The following is a 15,668-nucleotide window of genomic DNA, read 5'->3' as shown; positions in this document are numbered from 1 at the left end:
AAACACCCTCCCAGACCATGCACCCGAATTCCCCTGACCTATGTCCTTCACCCAAACTCCCACTCAGACCTCACACCATCTCTTGCACCCAGCCTCTTACCCCATGTGCCCTTTTGTACCCAGCCTCCATCCTTGACCCTGCGCCCCCTCCACAGAAAAGTGCGGCCCTTGACCACTTTCCAAAGTCTTGGAGTGGCCCCCCACCAAAAAGTATTGCCCGCCCCTGATGTAATTGCTGTGGATACACTTCATCTGGTGCTGGATTCCATTTTGGATGTCAATATTTTTCTATTGACTGGCATGGAAACCAAGCTTTGAAACAAAGGGTTCCTGCCTTTTGCAAAAGCTATAAAAGTCAGAGGTGTCACATAATCTTGGTTCTTCACTGACTTCCTACCTAAGAAGACTGTGGAAACACCTAGGGAACAAAGACAAAACTGGACCCAAGCTAAAGACATTTTTAGAGTTCTGGACCAAGACTAAAGATCTCCTGAGGTCTCTTCTAACCCTAGGTTTCTAAGATTCTATATGTTGTTCAGGAAATGCTAGTGTTCAGGGTGCCAATTGTAATAAGTAATTGTAATAAGTGTTGCACAAGGGTGTTTTAAGGAAGAGGATGGTTAGAAAAGTGCCTCCTCCACCTATATATCACTTGTATGTTTTTCAGAAAATTGACAGGCTGGCTCTGCATACAGTTGTCAAGTACTGGTAATAATGAAGACACTTACATTAATGTTGCTATTTAACTTCAAACTCTGCTCTGAATTTAATATTGGTATTTATTGTTTTTGCATAAATTGCCTTTTTAGTGTTCAAGCATTAATTATGACTCATGACAGAAGTGCCTCAAATCTTTGTCTGAAGGAAATGTTATTGAAGTACAACAGAACTATGGCTGGATGATCATCAAGATTGGTTTGTTTAACATGTGAAACCTTGTTATGGGAAAAATCATTACATTTCATTTTTTGTCACAAAATGTCAAGCCCAGCTACTGTCCATGGGACCATGCTTCATAGCCATCCAGCAGACCTATCAGTGGAAGGAGACATAGGACGATTTCTGTCACTGCATTTATTGAAGTTGGTTACTGTTCAGCGCACGGAGAAATGCCAGATACCCATGACTCCCACTGAAGTTACGATGCTGACCCGCTCCAGAATTGAGCTTTGATTCCACAACTGTGTTATAATTGCTGTCATAACAGTCACACTACTGCATCATCCAATTCAAACATATCTCTCTGAGCCTCTGTGTTTTATCGTGATGAAGCAGGGCTAACAGCCTCGCTGGGCTCCAGGGCAACGTGGGCAGACGAGGCCTGCACCATGCGCCAGAAGGTGCGGGGCCTCAAGTGGAAGGGGCAGGGCCAGGCAGCCAGCCTTCAGCACTGCATCCCCCTAGCCCACAGCGCTGCCCAGACTGCGCCACCCTGTGCTCGGGTTGCAGTTTAAAGGGCATAGGGCTCTGGTGGCCACCGCTGTTGCCGTCACTGTTCACTTTGCCTCCACCCCATCAGTGAGCCTGTCCTGATGACAAACTCCTCCTCCTTTTCTCATCCAATGGTAAAAGAGGAAATGGAGGTGTTAATACTTAGGTTGAACTGTCTACACTTTCCACCCATTCCACTGGTTAACCAATGATTCTTTAGGCAAGTAAATTAGTAAGCTTCAATAGTAATGGATCCTTCCACTGGATTTCTAACTGGTACGTTTACAAATCTTTTGTGGGGAAGATGTTCTCTCTCTCCATAATGACTGCTGTTCATCTTTTCCATCACAATTGCAAGCAGACTACCTCACCACGACAAATACAGATTCCATTCCACTCGTTTGTTACTGAAGGTACTGGCCGCCTTAGACATGGCTGACAAGGGCTGCTTCCTAGGATGGTGTGCTGATGGGAGCACATATAATAGTCCCATGTGACCTTACCCAGGGCCAGTCAGCTGAGCAGGAGAGGAACACAGCAGCCAGCTCAGCCAAGGTCAGGAAAGATAGAGGCACTTACTTGTCTCAGGTAACTCCTCTGGTCTTGCGGGAGCAGCAGCAAGGTGGGTACCTCGGGGGGCCCTCCCCATTCTCCCTGGGATGGAGGGCTCCCTGTAGAAGTAGAGTTGCCAGGTGTCCCATTTTGAACTGGACAGTCCAGTATTTGAGCTTTCTGTTTGGGAAACAAATTGAGAAAATATAACTGTCCGATATTTTCTAAATAAGATGTAATGTAGATTGTGATGTAATGCCAAGTGTATCTGGCATTTTTGTTGAAACTATCTGGCAACCCTATGTAGAAGCCATGTGAGGAGTGGGCAGGGCAGGCTGTGCTGAAAGAGGCTCTGGGTGGCTGAGTTTGGTGGGGACTGAAGGAGTGAGTGAGTGTGTGGGAGTGGGTGGGTGCATGCGCACGCACAGGCTGGGGTTTAGAGCTGCCCTGCTATCTGGGTGTGTGTTAGTGTGGAGTAGGTCTGGGTCCACACACAGCCCTTTTTTCCCCTTCCCCTCTAAGAGCCCCACTTGTCCAGGAAAGGGCTTTCCCCTGGCTCTGCCGGCAGGACTAGTGCACTATGCACACATTTGTGTTCCCATCCCATCCCTTCCCTGCAGAGAGGTGACACATGGGGGGCATGCACTACACTGGCTCACATTACCTCCACCCAATTTTCTGTTAGGGTCTGCCTGCCCAGCTCTCTCCCCCTCCCTCTCCTGCTTGCTGGAGGCACCCTGGGGTCAGGAGAGGAGAGAGAGAAACAAGTAGCATGTGCACCAAATAGCTGAGACTGGAATAGTAGGGAGGAGGGAAGACTGCTGTTTTAGCTGTGCAGGGAGAGGTTAGGTAAGGGAGGAAGGAACAGTTGCTTTCCCATTGGGGAACTGACTGGGAGTGCTGGGCTACCAGCTGGGGAGGGGTGTGTGTGTGTGTGTGGCCAGAGGAAGGGTGGGGAGGGAAATGCTGCTGTACTTCCCCAATGTGATGCAGGTGGGGTGAGTGCAGAAGAGATAAGTGAGTGTTACTGAAATCAGCTCTGCCATGTGTCCCCTACTTACAGGAAAGGGAAATGGGTCACAGTGGAAGGTGTCTGCCTGGCTATCCACACCCTTAGGTTTTCTTCATGTTTTTACTACAAGTTGTACTTATCGGTATGCTGAAATTTCTCAAGGCAGAGGACCTTGTCAAAGCTATTGTTGGGTACAATGTTGTTCTTACATCAAGATTAAGAATAAGGAAATTTTCTTTGCCCCACCTGCAAACCCTTTTTGTGCTCTGGAAGTCACTGGGCTTCCTAGTGTGAGAATCAGAGGATAATGTGTGATCGTTGTGACTTGCAGTTTCAATAAGGCCCTTAAACTGAGAGGGAACTCAGTAGGAATATAGGCTTTGTCTCATTTTCCCGCACCCCTTCTACAGTGCTTCATCCCTACTGCTCTAGCTTATAAATAGGCTTGGTAGAATACACTTATTTTTTATAACTTTGTGTAATATATGTTTTAAGCTTTTTGTCTTTTTATAATTTTCACAGTTGTGGGAAATGATGGGGGGGCTAATAATATTTTAATGATAACAGAAGTTAAGATTCAAAGAGTTCAAGATTTACAGCTGTTAAAATACAAACCGAGAGACAAGGTAGGTGAGGTAATACCTTTTTGTTAAAAAAGTTTTGGAACAGCTTTAGTTGGTGAGACATTAGCCCTTTTGAACTCCACAGAGCTGGAGAAGAGCTCTCTGGAGTTCCAAAGATTGTCTCTTTAACCAACCATATTTGGTCCAATTGAAAATATTACTTCATTCACCTTGTGACTCTCATCCTTGTACCAATGTGATTACAACAAAGCAGAAAAAAACACTAACTGTCAATATCTCATGTCACGGTATACACAATAAATATCCTAACACCAGACATAATTTGTTGACTTTTCAGTCAATCATCAATTTGTAACACACCCAGTTCAGAAGTTTGTATCACTTAATTTTTAACTCTAACAAGTTCTCAAGAAGCATTTTTCTTGCTTTTTTTGTAAATAATTTAATTATTACTGATAGAAATGTCAGGATTTGTGCATTTGTGAAATCTAAGAGCTAATTTCTAAGTTATTTGCAAAAAAAATATCCTATTGATTTCAGGTGCCTAAGTATCCTCTGGAATCACAGTTAAAGCTGCCTCCTCCTCTTCCTTCTCCCCCCCCCCAAAAAAAAATCTATAATGGCACCCCTGATGAGTCCAGAGTGGCCTGAGGGCTTCAGAAGGGCCATGGGCTTAGGCAAAATGCAGCCCCCATCTGTTAGCATGGAACTCACCTTGAGCTGCAGGCCAGGCAAAAGGGACAAGTGCAGCTGCAGCAAGGGAGCTGCCAGGGCTTCTGCAGAGCAGCTCAAACTGTGGAGGAAGTACACACTGAAGGGCAAATGAGTGTGACACATTCCGATTTTTCACCCACTTTTTCATTTCACAATCTGATGCCATTCAAAAATAGCAGCCTTCCTTCTGTGCCTCATATTTTAATCTAAAATAATCCATTCCCATATAGCTCTTAAAAGAAGAGCTTGGCCAAGAAGCACTGATAATGACAATTCTCTTTGCAAGGGGCAAGAGAGACTAGCAGGCCCTGCATCCAAGGGAGCAAAGGACTGAGTAGCTTCCTTCCTGTGCCCCAAGGATGTGCCTTGTCCCTTAATCTGCTGAGAATCCAGTTCCACCCCGTATGTGGAAAATGCTGTGGCTCACAATCTCTCCAGTCGCAAGGATTGTCACAGTTTGCAGCAGCAAAGGCATGTAGGGCTGCTTTCTGAATCTTAATGAATAACACTTGTTATTTGTTCTTATTCATTAGTTTAGTGTTTAGTTTTAGTTTGACACTTTATTATTTTAATAAAACTGAATCAAATTTGTGTCAATTTTTTTAGTACATTTATGAAAACTACAGGTATTGAGATTACTGATTTATTTCTGAAACTTTCACTAATGCTACTACATACTTAAATCCACAGGCTACAAAAAACAATTTTGCTGAGGATGCCATTTTCCTTAAGGCTGGCCTTGGCTGAAGAAACATATATGCTTCATTCCTGGGAGCTGAAATTCATACAATGACTGTTCTTCCAGCAGGTTGGATATGAGGAAACAAAACAATTCCACTTCCATCAAAACCCTGTTATAAAACAGAAAGGAAAATAAAGTCTAAATTCTAGACCTTTTGTTTTTAGGGCATCCTGGCTCCTTTTTACAATGTCTCATTTGGAAAAGCATGGCCTTGCCACTCTGAATAAATTTGATTACATGACAAATGTATCTAATTAGGTTAATGTATTTGGATATCTATCTGTAGAAATCTGTAGCACTAACAGTACAAAGGCTGCACATCACAACAAACCTACAGTTGATTGAAAACTATACAATACTGTAATATTGTAGACCTCTTATCTGGTCATGTGTCAAGGTAGCTGTTGCCTCAGTATCCCATTCAAATAAAGATGGCTCTCAGCCTAAAATGAGCTCCACCATTTCCAGGGTAATTCTGTCCACAAAAATTCAACAAAATAAACAAACTTCTTGTGGATCTTCTTTCTAGTTGTATTCCAAGAAAACCAACCTATCCTGATAGTGGTCCAAGGACCAAACTTAAGCAACAAAAGTTTCTGAGCTACAAAGAGTATCTGGCCTGTTCTTTGGCTACTCTGGTTTTAGACTTTTTGCGAGTCTTACCACAAACTACAGGGAGCTCTGTCTTTTCTCTGCCAGAATCTCCAGCCCTTGGGTTTGAAAAGGAAACAGATGGTCACCCAGTCTTTCAGCAAGCTCTGCTTTCTTGCCCATCCACACAAAGTTCCTCCAATGTAACTGAAATACCCTTACCCAGGGCTTCCCCTTTCTCATCTCTCAGTTCTCTGTAGGATACCTTTAGCTACAGTCACTTCCAAGGCCCCCTCTATGTAGACCCACCAGCAGATCTTTCTTTCTGTGTTGTGAGAGGAAAATAGAGGTTTATATAATATGTTCCCTTTCTTATCATGCCTCCACTCAAGATCATCTCCTCTGAAGAATTGGGTTTTGCCTATGAAAGCTCATGATTCTCTCTCTCTCTAAGTCTCTAAGGACATGTCTACAGAGCAGAGCTAAAGCCAGAATAAGCTATGCAATTTGAGCTACATCAATTGTGTAACTTAAGTTGAAATAGCTTATTTCGGCTTTTGGCACTGTCTACGCAGCGGGGAGTCCGAGGTAGAGAACTCTTCCTCCAACTTCCCTTATGTCTCATAAAAGGAGGGTAACAGGAGTTGGCGTAAGAAGTCCTTCAGCTTGACGTTATTTCGACATTATGTTGAAATAACTACTTGTGTCGACGTGGACTATGTTATTTTGGAAAAATGTCAGTTATTCCAAAATAATGCTGTGTAGATGCACCATCTGGTGCCATGGGACTACTTCTTATATCTGCCTAAGTTTGTCAGTATTCTCATTAACTTCAGTGATCATAGTGATGTACTTAAAATTGATCATATTGATGTACATGTGCTTCAGAGTTGTAAGATTAGGGCTTTAATTACTTAGGGTTTTGGATGCTAGAATATTTTAAAATACAGTGGCCATTTATAAACAGCCATTGAGTATCTTGATGTTTGTATGTCAGGAATGCAAGATCTTCCCCAATAAGTCTATGCATACAGCTCTATTGATTTTCCCTTTGATAAACAGTTACATATGAGGAAAAATTAAGTGGTAAGTGGATATAATTTAGTAAAGTGATCATGAAGACAGGAGGATGAAAAAGATGGGATTTACAAAGATCTGAAGGATGTAAATAGTAAAGATGGAAAGAAATTATGTAGGATAATACATAAAGGATATATGAAGAATTTTACACATGTAAGGACTGCAAATATCTGAAAAGTGACTGGATTTTAAACACTTTTATTTTACACAAATGCTTCTGACAAGAGTCCAGGATTTTTTGAAAATTAAGAAAAGGGCTCCTTTGATCCAGAAAACTTGATAGCATGATCACAATGCTTTTGCATCTGGGAGTGAAAAATTTCCGCCACTTACTGTTTCTTCTTTTTGGAAGGATCAGTAGTAGCAAAAGTCCAGCTCTTCATTCAGAGTTACTGGAATTTTTCCAAATCTTTCCTGCTCATCTCTAGTCTTAGCTCACTTGGTCTGTAAGGACAATGAAAGTTTCTATAGCCCTGAGGAGTTATAGCAGACAGGTGCATTTGACAAAATCTGTTCCATGCTTTATGTATGCAAAAGGAATTTAGCAAGTTAATTATAAATAACCTTTTTAGTATATGTCAATTATATTTTCAGAAGTAAGCCTCAGCATGTACAATCAGCTTTTTAAAACCCACATTCATTTACCTCTTCAGAGCTATGGGAAGGTACTTGAGAGCATGCAAGATTTTAACTGACAACTCCTTTAAACGAATAAAACATTATAACATACTTGCTATATTTGGCATCAGTGGACAAATGCATTTCTAGTTTCCCATTAAGTTGTCCAATACTGTACTCCTTTTCTAAGAAAATTGTGTTTTATAGATGAATATTTTGTCTGTAGGCTGCTAAGGAGGTGGGACAGGAAAAGAATGCTGCACCTCCTTCCTTCTGTCAATGGTCCCTAGATTTGTTCATCCCATGATGATTTTCTGACTTTGATCTTTTTTTTTGTTAAAGTTTTGTGGTTAGTTTTGATTAACAGGCAAGCGCTCTTCAGGCTGAATTCACCCAACATAAGGTTTAATCAGAGGTGAAATCCGGTGCACTTTGATGTGCAGCTCCGGCAAGAGCTGGATTGCTACACCAAAAGCCAGCAGGGAGCTATTTAAAGAGCTGGCAGGCACCCTGGTTGCAATGGGACCATGGGGTTTAATCAGTAACAGGAAGCTGGAACAAGGTGTGCAGGGCGGGGGCTGAGAGCCATTCAACCTGCCAGCCCCAGAGAAGGGAGACCACTAGATGGCCGGGCACCCCCTGTTCCAGCACCCACGGTGATCCCTCGTCCCCGCGCTTAGGGCTGCAGCGGTGCGATCTAGCCCCGCCCGCCCTGACTCCTGGGGCACGTCTCTGACACCAATACGGGAGGCGGCTCCGTCCAGGGATCGCTCCATACAAGCCGGGGCGGCCGGGCGGGCACCTGTAACTCAGGTGCCTAAAGCCGCACCACCCAGCGCGGGAGGCACCACGCCGGGGAGCAGCCGCAAGGGCGGGGGAGCCCGGCACCAGGCTGCCGCCCGCCCGCCACGCCAGCAGGGGGCGCTGCCGGGCGCCCCTCCCCGCCGACTCCGGCCCAGCGAAGGCCTCACATCCGGGCCGGGAGGGAGGGGCCTGTTTTGCTCCGCAGCCTCCCCGCCCCTCTCTGGGGCTTCGTAAACGGCGGCGGCTGCGCTGGGCAAAGAGAAGGGGGCGGGGCCGAAACTTTTATAGCCCCGCCCACCCCCGCGAGCCCCGCGCTTCCGGTGCGGCGCCCTCACAGCGCGAGCGCGGCGGCCGGGCCTCGCGAGGGACCGCGGCGCGGGCGGGGCCCGAGAGGGAAGCGGCGCGCGCGGGATTCGCCCCTCCCCCCCCAGCTCGTCTCGCGGCCGGGCGCGATGGAAGGCCTGACGCTGAGCGAGGCGGAGCAGCGCTATTACTGCGACCTCTTCGCCTACTGCGACACCGAGAGCACCAAGAAGGTGGCGCCCAACGGGCGGGTGCTGGAGCTGTTCCGCGCCGCGCAGCTGCCCAGCGAGGTGGTCCTGCAGGTACCGGCCGCTTCTCGCCCTCCCCCCGCCCCCTCGTGGGCCCCGCCCGCTTCCCGGCGCTGAGCCGCCCCTCAGCCCCCCTGGGTGCAGCGGGAGTCGCGCCCCCCTACGGCCTTGTCATCCCTCCCGGGGGAGCCTGGCCCGGCCCGGTGGCTGCCACAGGTGCTGGGGCGAAGGGGGGGTTATGGCTTGCAGCGGTCTCCGTTCTGCGCAGGGGTTACAGCTGGCTTTAGTGGCTGTCAGCGCCCACGTTTCCCGCACCCCGGCCATTGCTGCTGAACCAGAGGCGGGGGAGGGGGCGTCTCTCAAAGTCTATCCCTGTTCTGCCCCTGCAGTGGGGGCTCTGTGCTGAGGGCAGGCACTGGGGTTAACTACAGGTTAGGGGTTGGTGTATGTGACCTGCCTGAGGGACAGTCAGGTGTTCCTCTCCCGAGAAACGCTGTGCTGAGGTATGACAACTTCAGTGCTGTGACTCTTGCTGTGCTTGGGCTGTTGCCCCAGCTGTACTGGGAATGGGGTAATTTTTGTGTTTATCCGAGTTGGAGCAAAGTGGAGGCTCAGAGCATGTTGTCCTTCAGATCTTACTAATATTGAAGTCTTAACTTGCTGGGTTGCAGAGGCTACCTGAATGAGTTCCTGTGGTCCTATTAATCTTAGGCTGAGAAGTATGTCACTTGCAAAAACTATGGGAAAGTCCATCCGAAGCATAGGAATTTGAGCACTGCTGGGAAGTACTGATAGCAGGATACGGGAAATCTGTACTTTTATTCCTGTTTGTGTTTCTGGCTCAGTGACCTTGTTCAGATAAATAACTCTCTACTTTTTTTCTAATTTGAAAAAGTAGAGTACCTGCAGATCTTATAAAGTGCCTTGACATCAGTGAAAAATGCAGTTTTAAAATTGGATAATACAGGCAGGTTGTGCTAAAGCAGTAGACTCCCACTAGTAATGTGTGGAAGCAAAGTTCCAGCACTACTACTGTAACCAGTGGGAACTGGGACTTATGTGAAAGCTACATTACTGAGTTACAAATTGTGCTACCAGTGTAGCTAAGGGATAATTTAGCATCGTTTGTCTAATATAGTTCCTAGAAAAGTATCCACAGGGGAACTATAGAGGCAATAGCTTGTGTGTGCATCCACCATAATATGTTCATGGCTGTGATATGTTTGTGAAGTGTAGTTCCCTGAAAGAGGCTATAAGCAGAATAAAGTGTTATTTCTAGAAAGCCATACCATCTCATAGGTACACTGTTGCCTCAGTGAAGAGTCAGAGTTGCTTACTGTTATCCAAGACCAACAAACATGTATCCATCAGCTTCTTTCAACTCAGAAGAGGGTTTAATTTCAGGAGTGTGTACACACTTTATCAGGGAGCATTGGTGTTGCTTTTTAGTCACTTAAAAGCAAGAGATTTGATTAGGTGAGAGGAGTTTAAAATGAACCAGATCTCTTTATTCTATTTAGCTGAATCAGTTGATAAGTTGTGGGTAGTATAAAAATATGGCAAGCACTAAAATTAACTTAAATAATCACGTTTCCTAGTAATTTATTTGTCCTTATTGTGTTCATGATCTACACTGTTTAAATCTCTAAATGAAAACTTGTTTTTCAATATTTTATTAATGAGATCTCAAGGGCCACCCAAATATTAGTATTTGTGTTCTGAATTACACAATACCCACAGTCTTTACGCTCATCATATGAACACAGCTGGATGTGTATTGTTTAGTGTCTCTTCTACATAAATCTTGAAATGTTGTGTGTATATAAACTAGTACAGTGTTGGCATGCTTTACTTGATGCAGTAGCTTAGTGGAATAGTGTAATCTTGTGCTTTGTATATCACTAGTCCCAGGTTCTAGGAATGTAACCAGTTAACTGGTAAGCATCACCATTACTGGCTGATGCTTACCAGTGAGCGCAGCATGGCATGGTACAGGCAGTCCCCGGGTTACGTACAAGATAGGGACTGTAGGCTTGTTCTTAAGTTGAATTTGTATGTAAGTTGGAACTGGTACATATTTTTGGGGGGGACGGGGAGCTGGAGTTAGGTGGAAAAGACCCTGATTCTCATACAACTTCCTTATTCTAAGAAAAACACATACTGTTTTGATATGAAGGTTTTTTTGGTTGATATTTTAATTAAAAATTGATCATAAGTTTCAGTGTTTCATGCTATATCCAAATCTTCCTTTTGGGGTACCTGAAAGATCCCAGTTATTCATTTAATAGTCAGAATCTTTGTTTTTTATATCTAAAAAAAGTTTATTCAATGCATATTACTGTTTCAAATAGAATTTGCTACAGATGGTTCAGTGAAATGGGTATTAAGTGTAATCAATAGTCATTGGAGAGCACAGTGAAATATTGATACAATCAAAGCTGTTGTATTCTGCTGAGCAGAAAATGGAAATCCCTTCCTGTGAAGTGTGTGTGTGTGTGTGTGTGTGTGTGTGAATTTATCCACAGGATTAATTTTAAAGAAAAATTCTGTGTTGGGAACAGGAGTTTAGCCACAGGTGGGTCCTCATTGTCCACTCACCCACTTTGCAACCAGACCCATCCCCGCGGGGCTTACCCTGCTCCGCTCCAGCCAGGGTGTGGGGTTGGGGCTTATCCCCTCTTCCCTTCTGTCCTGCACCTCCCCATTCTTGCCCACCCACACCACTAGGTAATTTTTCAGCTTCACCTCTGCCAGGCTGGAAGGGACTTGTTAATTTCACGTGACGCTAATAAGATACTTGCAGCTCTAGTGCTGAAGAGGGAAAGAGCTGTTGCTCCCAAGGTGGGGACTGTAACACAATGGGTCTCACTGCCTGCTGCTCCTGCTGTTCCCTAGGAAATTAATTTTTCCGCTCTGGGGTGCCCCCTTTTGGCTGGTGTCTTGTTCCCCCCCAGCAGACCTGCATCCTCTGCGGTGAGAAAAGCCGCTCAGTGTCTCCCTGGTCTGCTGGGGGAGGGGGAGGGGCGCTAGCTCTGCGTCTACCTGGTCTGCTGGGGAGAAGTGCCCCCCGTGCCGCCGGAGGTGGCGACAGTGGGGGAGGCACCACGCACTAGCTGCGCCCCTCCCCCCCGTTTGTAACTAGGGATCCGACATAAGTCGGATTGATGTAATCTGGGGACCGCCTGAATTGTGGCCTGGCTGGAGACCCCTTTCCAGGTCACCTGCCCACATGACCTTGGTTAAGTGTTCAATCACAACATTTAATTGGTTAAACAGGATTTTTACATCCCTAACGGATTCCAGTCCTACTTAGCCTGTCTCAAGGGAGGTAAATATTCTCTTGCAGATTGATATTCTCTTGCAGAGTAATGAATGTTTGGTGGGGAAAATGTAAATTACATGATTGTAAATGAACTGGATAAACCTGGGTTTCATTGTTGACAGCTCAATGAAGATATCTTGTCAATGGGCAGCTGCAGTTAAAAACCAAAAGATGTTTGGGTGTGTAAGGAAAGAGATGATGAATAATACAAAGGATATAAAATGCACTTATAAATCACTAATGTGGCTTCATCTAGAATGCTGTGTGTGGTGCTGGTATCCTCTCTCTCAAATACTAAACTAGAGGAAGTTCAGAAGAGAGCAATGAATGATCAATGCTTGGGAAGAGGGGGGACTCTCAATGAAGATTGGAAAGTCTAAGGTGTAGTTTAGGAAAGTATACAAAATAAAGAGTGGGAATGTCTATTACTTTATAATCCAAGAAGAGAACATTCAAAACCAAATGTAAATTTGTTAACACGGTATAACTCAGCTGTGGAATTCATACCACAGGAAACCATTGAGGCAATGAACTTAATGAGATTGACAGAAATGTACATTTATATGGTATCAAAAATAACCAGAGTTAACTACACAAATTTGTTTAAAGGTTATTAAACCTCATTCTTCAGGTTATAAATCAGTCTGTAACTATTGGAAATCAGGATGAGGCCTAATATGCATGGGATGTTGTCCCACATCTGCCTACTGCTGGGATTCTTCTACTTTCCTCTGAGACACCTGATGGTCCTTACTGAGGAAGTAAACAGTATAATAGAGTAGGTGGATCCTCTGAGGTCAGACCCAGGGCATTTCCATTCTTCCTGTAGAATATAATATTTAGTACTTGACAACCAAAATGTGAGTACATTTTATAGATTTTCAGTTTATTTAGCCTTGTCAGATTGTCCCGAATTCTGGGGCATATGTATATGTATGGAAATGTGGATTTCCAAGCTAACCTTTTCGCTGCACAGGTTCCTAATCAGAGGCAGTAGAAATCTTAAGGCATCTTCTGTTGAAATCAGCACAGGTTTGATCAAAAATCAATCTCTGACTCTGTTTGAATTTTTGTGTTGTCTGTGTCCTTCCTCAGACCTACAAGTTTTGCATTGTGCCATAAGCTGTATGGTTGAAAGCAAGGGTCACACAATATTGTCTCTGAGGAGCTAGTCATGTCTGTTGAATTTTGTTCTACAACCGAGAAGAGTTTGCACAGCTGTCCATGTACCAAACAAAAACTTCATGTCTGCTTCTCAGTCTTACTTCCAATGAAGTATTACATAAACCAAGGAAACCAATATACAAAAAATGTAGTGAAGCAGTTACAGTTGCTGTACACACATGCTTGATAGACCCATAAAAGCAAGGCAATGAAAAGATGAGCCACGTAAGGTGTTAACCTTTTGCTCCTCCACCCACAAAAACACACATCTTACTATTACCACAACTGACAGTTCATGCATCGAAACCTTAATTCTGCCAGTGTCAGCCATTCATTACTCTGCTTAACTGCTGTTGTGCATTGATACAAAAAGAATCTGATTAAAGGGTGTTCATATAGAAGTGCAAAAGGGGAAAAGGTGTGATAGCCTCAGCTCTTTCATAATGAACTCTTGTGTGTATTTTTAAATTAGGATTCAAAATCAAACAGTTGAATTGAGTAGTTGATGCCTTTCCAGGCCACATGCATGTAAATAGTGTTCAAAATGTAGCAGCTCATTGTCTGGGGCACATGGGGGGAGAAGATTCACATACTTTTCCTCTGCACTATCAGGCTATGGCTACACTGTAGTCTTCTTGAAGAAAAGCTTATGCAAATGAAGCATGGTGTGGAATGTTGCCGCGCTTCATTTGCATAATAAGTGAGCAGCTGTTTTTGCGCAAGAGGCTTTTGTGCAAAAAAGAGCTGTGTAGACGGCTCCTTTTTGCGCAAAACCCCCCTCTTGTGCAAGAACCTTTCTTCCTAATTTTTTTCAGGAAGAACAGCTTTTGAGCAAAAAGGAGCAGTCTACACACTCCTTTTTGCGCAAAAGCCTCTTGTGCCAAAGCGGCTGCTAATTATGAAAATGAAGCGTGGCAACAGTATTCCATGCCGTGTTTCATTTGCATGAGATTTACGCAAGAAAGCTACAGCTACCCTGTACACAGTATACTGTGCACTTGTAGTGACTTTACCGGTTGGAGACCTTGATACCCTTTCTTTCTCTGCATGGTATGGCTTTTTTGGAAATGAACTTCTTGATTTTGTGTAGATGGGGATTTTGCCACTCTTTAAAATCAATCTGCAGTTTTAAACAATGCTATATTTACTTGCATTTGCAATCCTAGGTTTGAAACTCTAAAAACTAGAAATAGGTTTCTCAATTGATGACAAATTAAACTCTGAATACGTTAGATGCCAAAAATTAATGGAGACTTCCCAGATCTATTGACTGTGCAGAAATGTTATGGATATCTACTTTCATTAGTACTCAGAGTACTTTGTTTCTCAATCACAATTGCCTTTTAAAACACACAATATTTTTCTTCGAATTAAAGGTTTCAGTCTAAACATAAAAAAAAATCAAGTGTAGAAGGAAAACCTATTCAACGGAATAAAAATTTGTACTTTCACTTAATGTATGTAAAACAGGCTATATTTTTAAATGCCTTTAGAATAGTTATGGTAGTACATTGGCATTGAAGTCTCAAGTGAAGCCCTGTTGACAGAACATGACATTCTAATTTTTGGAATAAAAGAACACTGATTAAATTGGAAAAGTACTGAAGCATATGTAAGTTTTAGCTTGTGTAATACATTAAAACATGAAATAAGAGATTTTTTTTTTTCCCTCCAAGAGTAATTTAAAATCAGTTCTTGGTGACTCTTATTAGTATTGAAATTATTCAGTAAATTAGGTCTCTGATTTTTTTTTCTCCATTTTTAATGTTTTTTGATTGGCTTATCTGTTACTGTTGCATTGGTTTAGGGTTTATATTTGACAGCAAATATATTTTTCATACAAAATATCCCAAGGACATGGAAGTAAATGTTTTCGAAGACTTTAGTACTGGATTTCTGACTTATGCTAAACTTGCATAATCACAGAACATTTTATGCACTTGTGCTCTATTTTGCTCTTATCTTGTATGAGCCCTAGAACGTTCTTGTAACAATTTACTTAAATGATCTGTGAAATCGTTACTTTGCTGGACATTCTTCTGAAATTAATGTGTTACCAGTGCAGGGTCCCATGTTGCAAAATAATCTTATGGTGGTAGGAGGGGAAGAATGAAGTAAACATTTTGCTTGCCTACTTCCCTCCTCAGGAGACTTGTCATTTAATAAAAATCAGACTGAAGTAAATAACTTTGACAGTGGAGACTATCTAAAAAATGAGAAAATTCTACAAATACTTGAGGTTCCATTTATAAATAGCAGTACTGGAAAACCTTTAAACAAGTGATCAAAATAACTGATATTTTGCTAAAGGCTGTCTCTTGGTAGCTAGAATGGAGAACCTTTTTTCATTTTCCATTGAGTCTCATTTTAATGTTTTAACTTGATATGTGACAGTACTGTATTGTTAGTCTCTTATTCAGCTAAATGATTATAAATAGTGTTGCCAGTCTAAACTTAGTGTCTCTAGTCTTTTAATTTTCAAAAGCTTTGTCTGCCCCTTTGT

General features: G+C 43.3%; 1 protein-coding gene across 5 annotated transcripts in view; it reads left to right on the top strand.

Annotated features, from left to right (window-relative positions):
* Positions 1-8,423: 8,423 nt before the first annotated feature.
* Positions 8,424-15,668, top strand: part of REPS1 (RALBP1 associated Eps domain containing 1) — a 108,845-nt gene continuing 101,600 nt past the window's right edge. For 3 of the 5 annotated variants that reach the window (XM_075924299.2, XM_075924295.2, XM_075924300.2), the window contains exon 1: positions 8,425-8,733. In XM_075924299.2, the coding sequence (XP_075780414.1) occupies positions 8,581-8,733 (153 nt within the window). In that variant the 5' untranslated portion in view covers positions 8,425-8,580. Of the gene's footprint in view, positions 8,734-15,668 lie in introns of all 5 variants that reach the window. The other 2 variants (XM_075924296.2, XM_075924293.2) reach the window with 2 other exon arrangements.

This window comes from Pelodiscus sinensis, chromosome 3, assembly GCF_052426305.1.
Source record: "Pelodiscus sinensis isolate ZL-2025 chromosome 3, ASM5242630v1, whole genome shotgun sequence".
NCBI lineage: Eukaryota > Metazoa > Chordata > Testudines > Trionychidae > Pelodiscus > Pelodiscus sinensis.
Note: the sequence above shows the minus strand (reverse complement) of the source record. Positions and strands in the feature narration are given on the sequence as shown.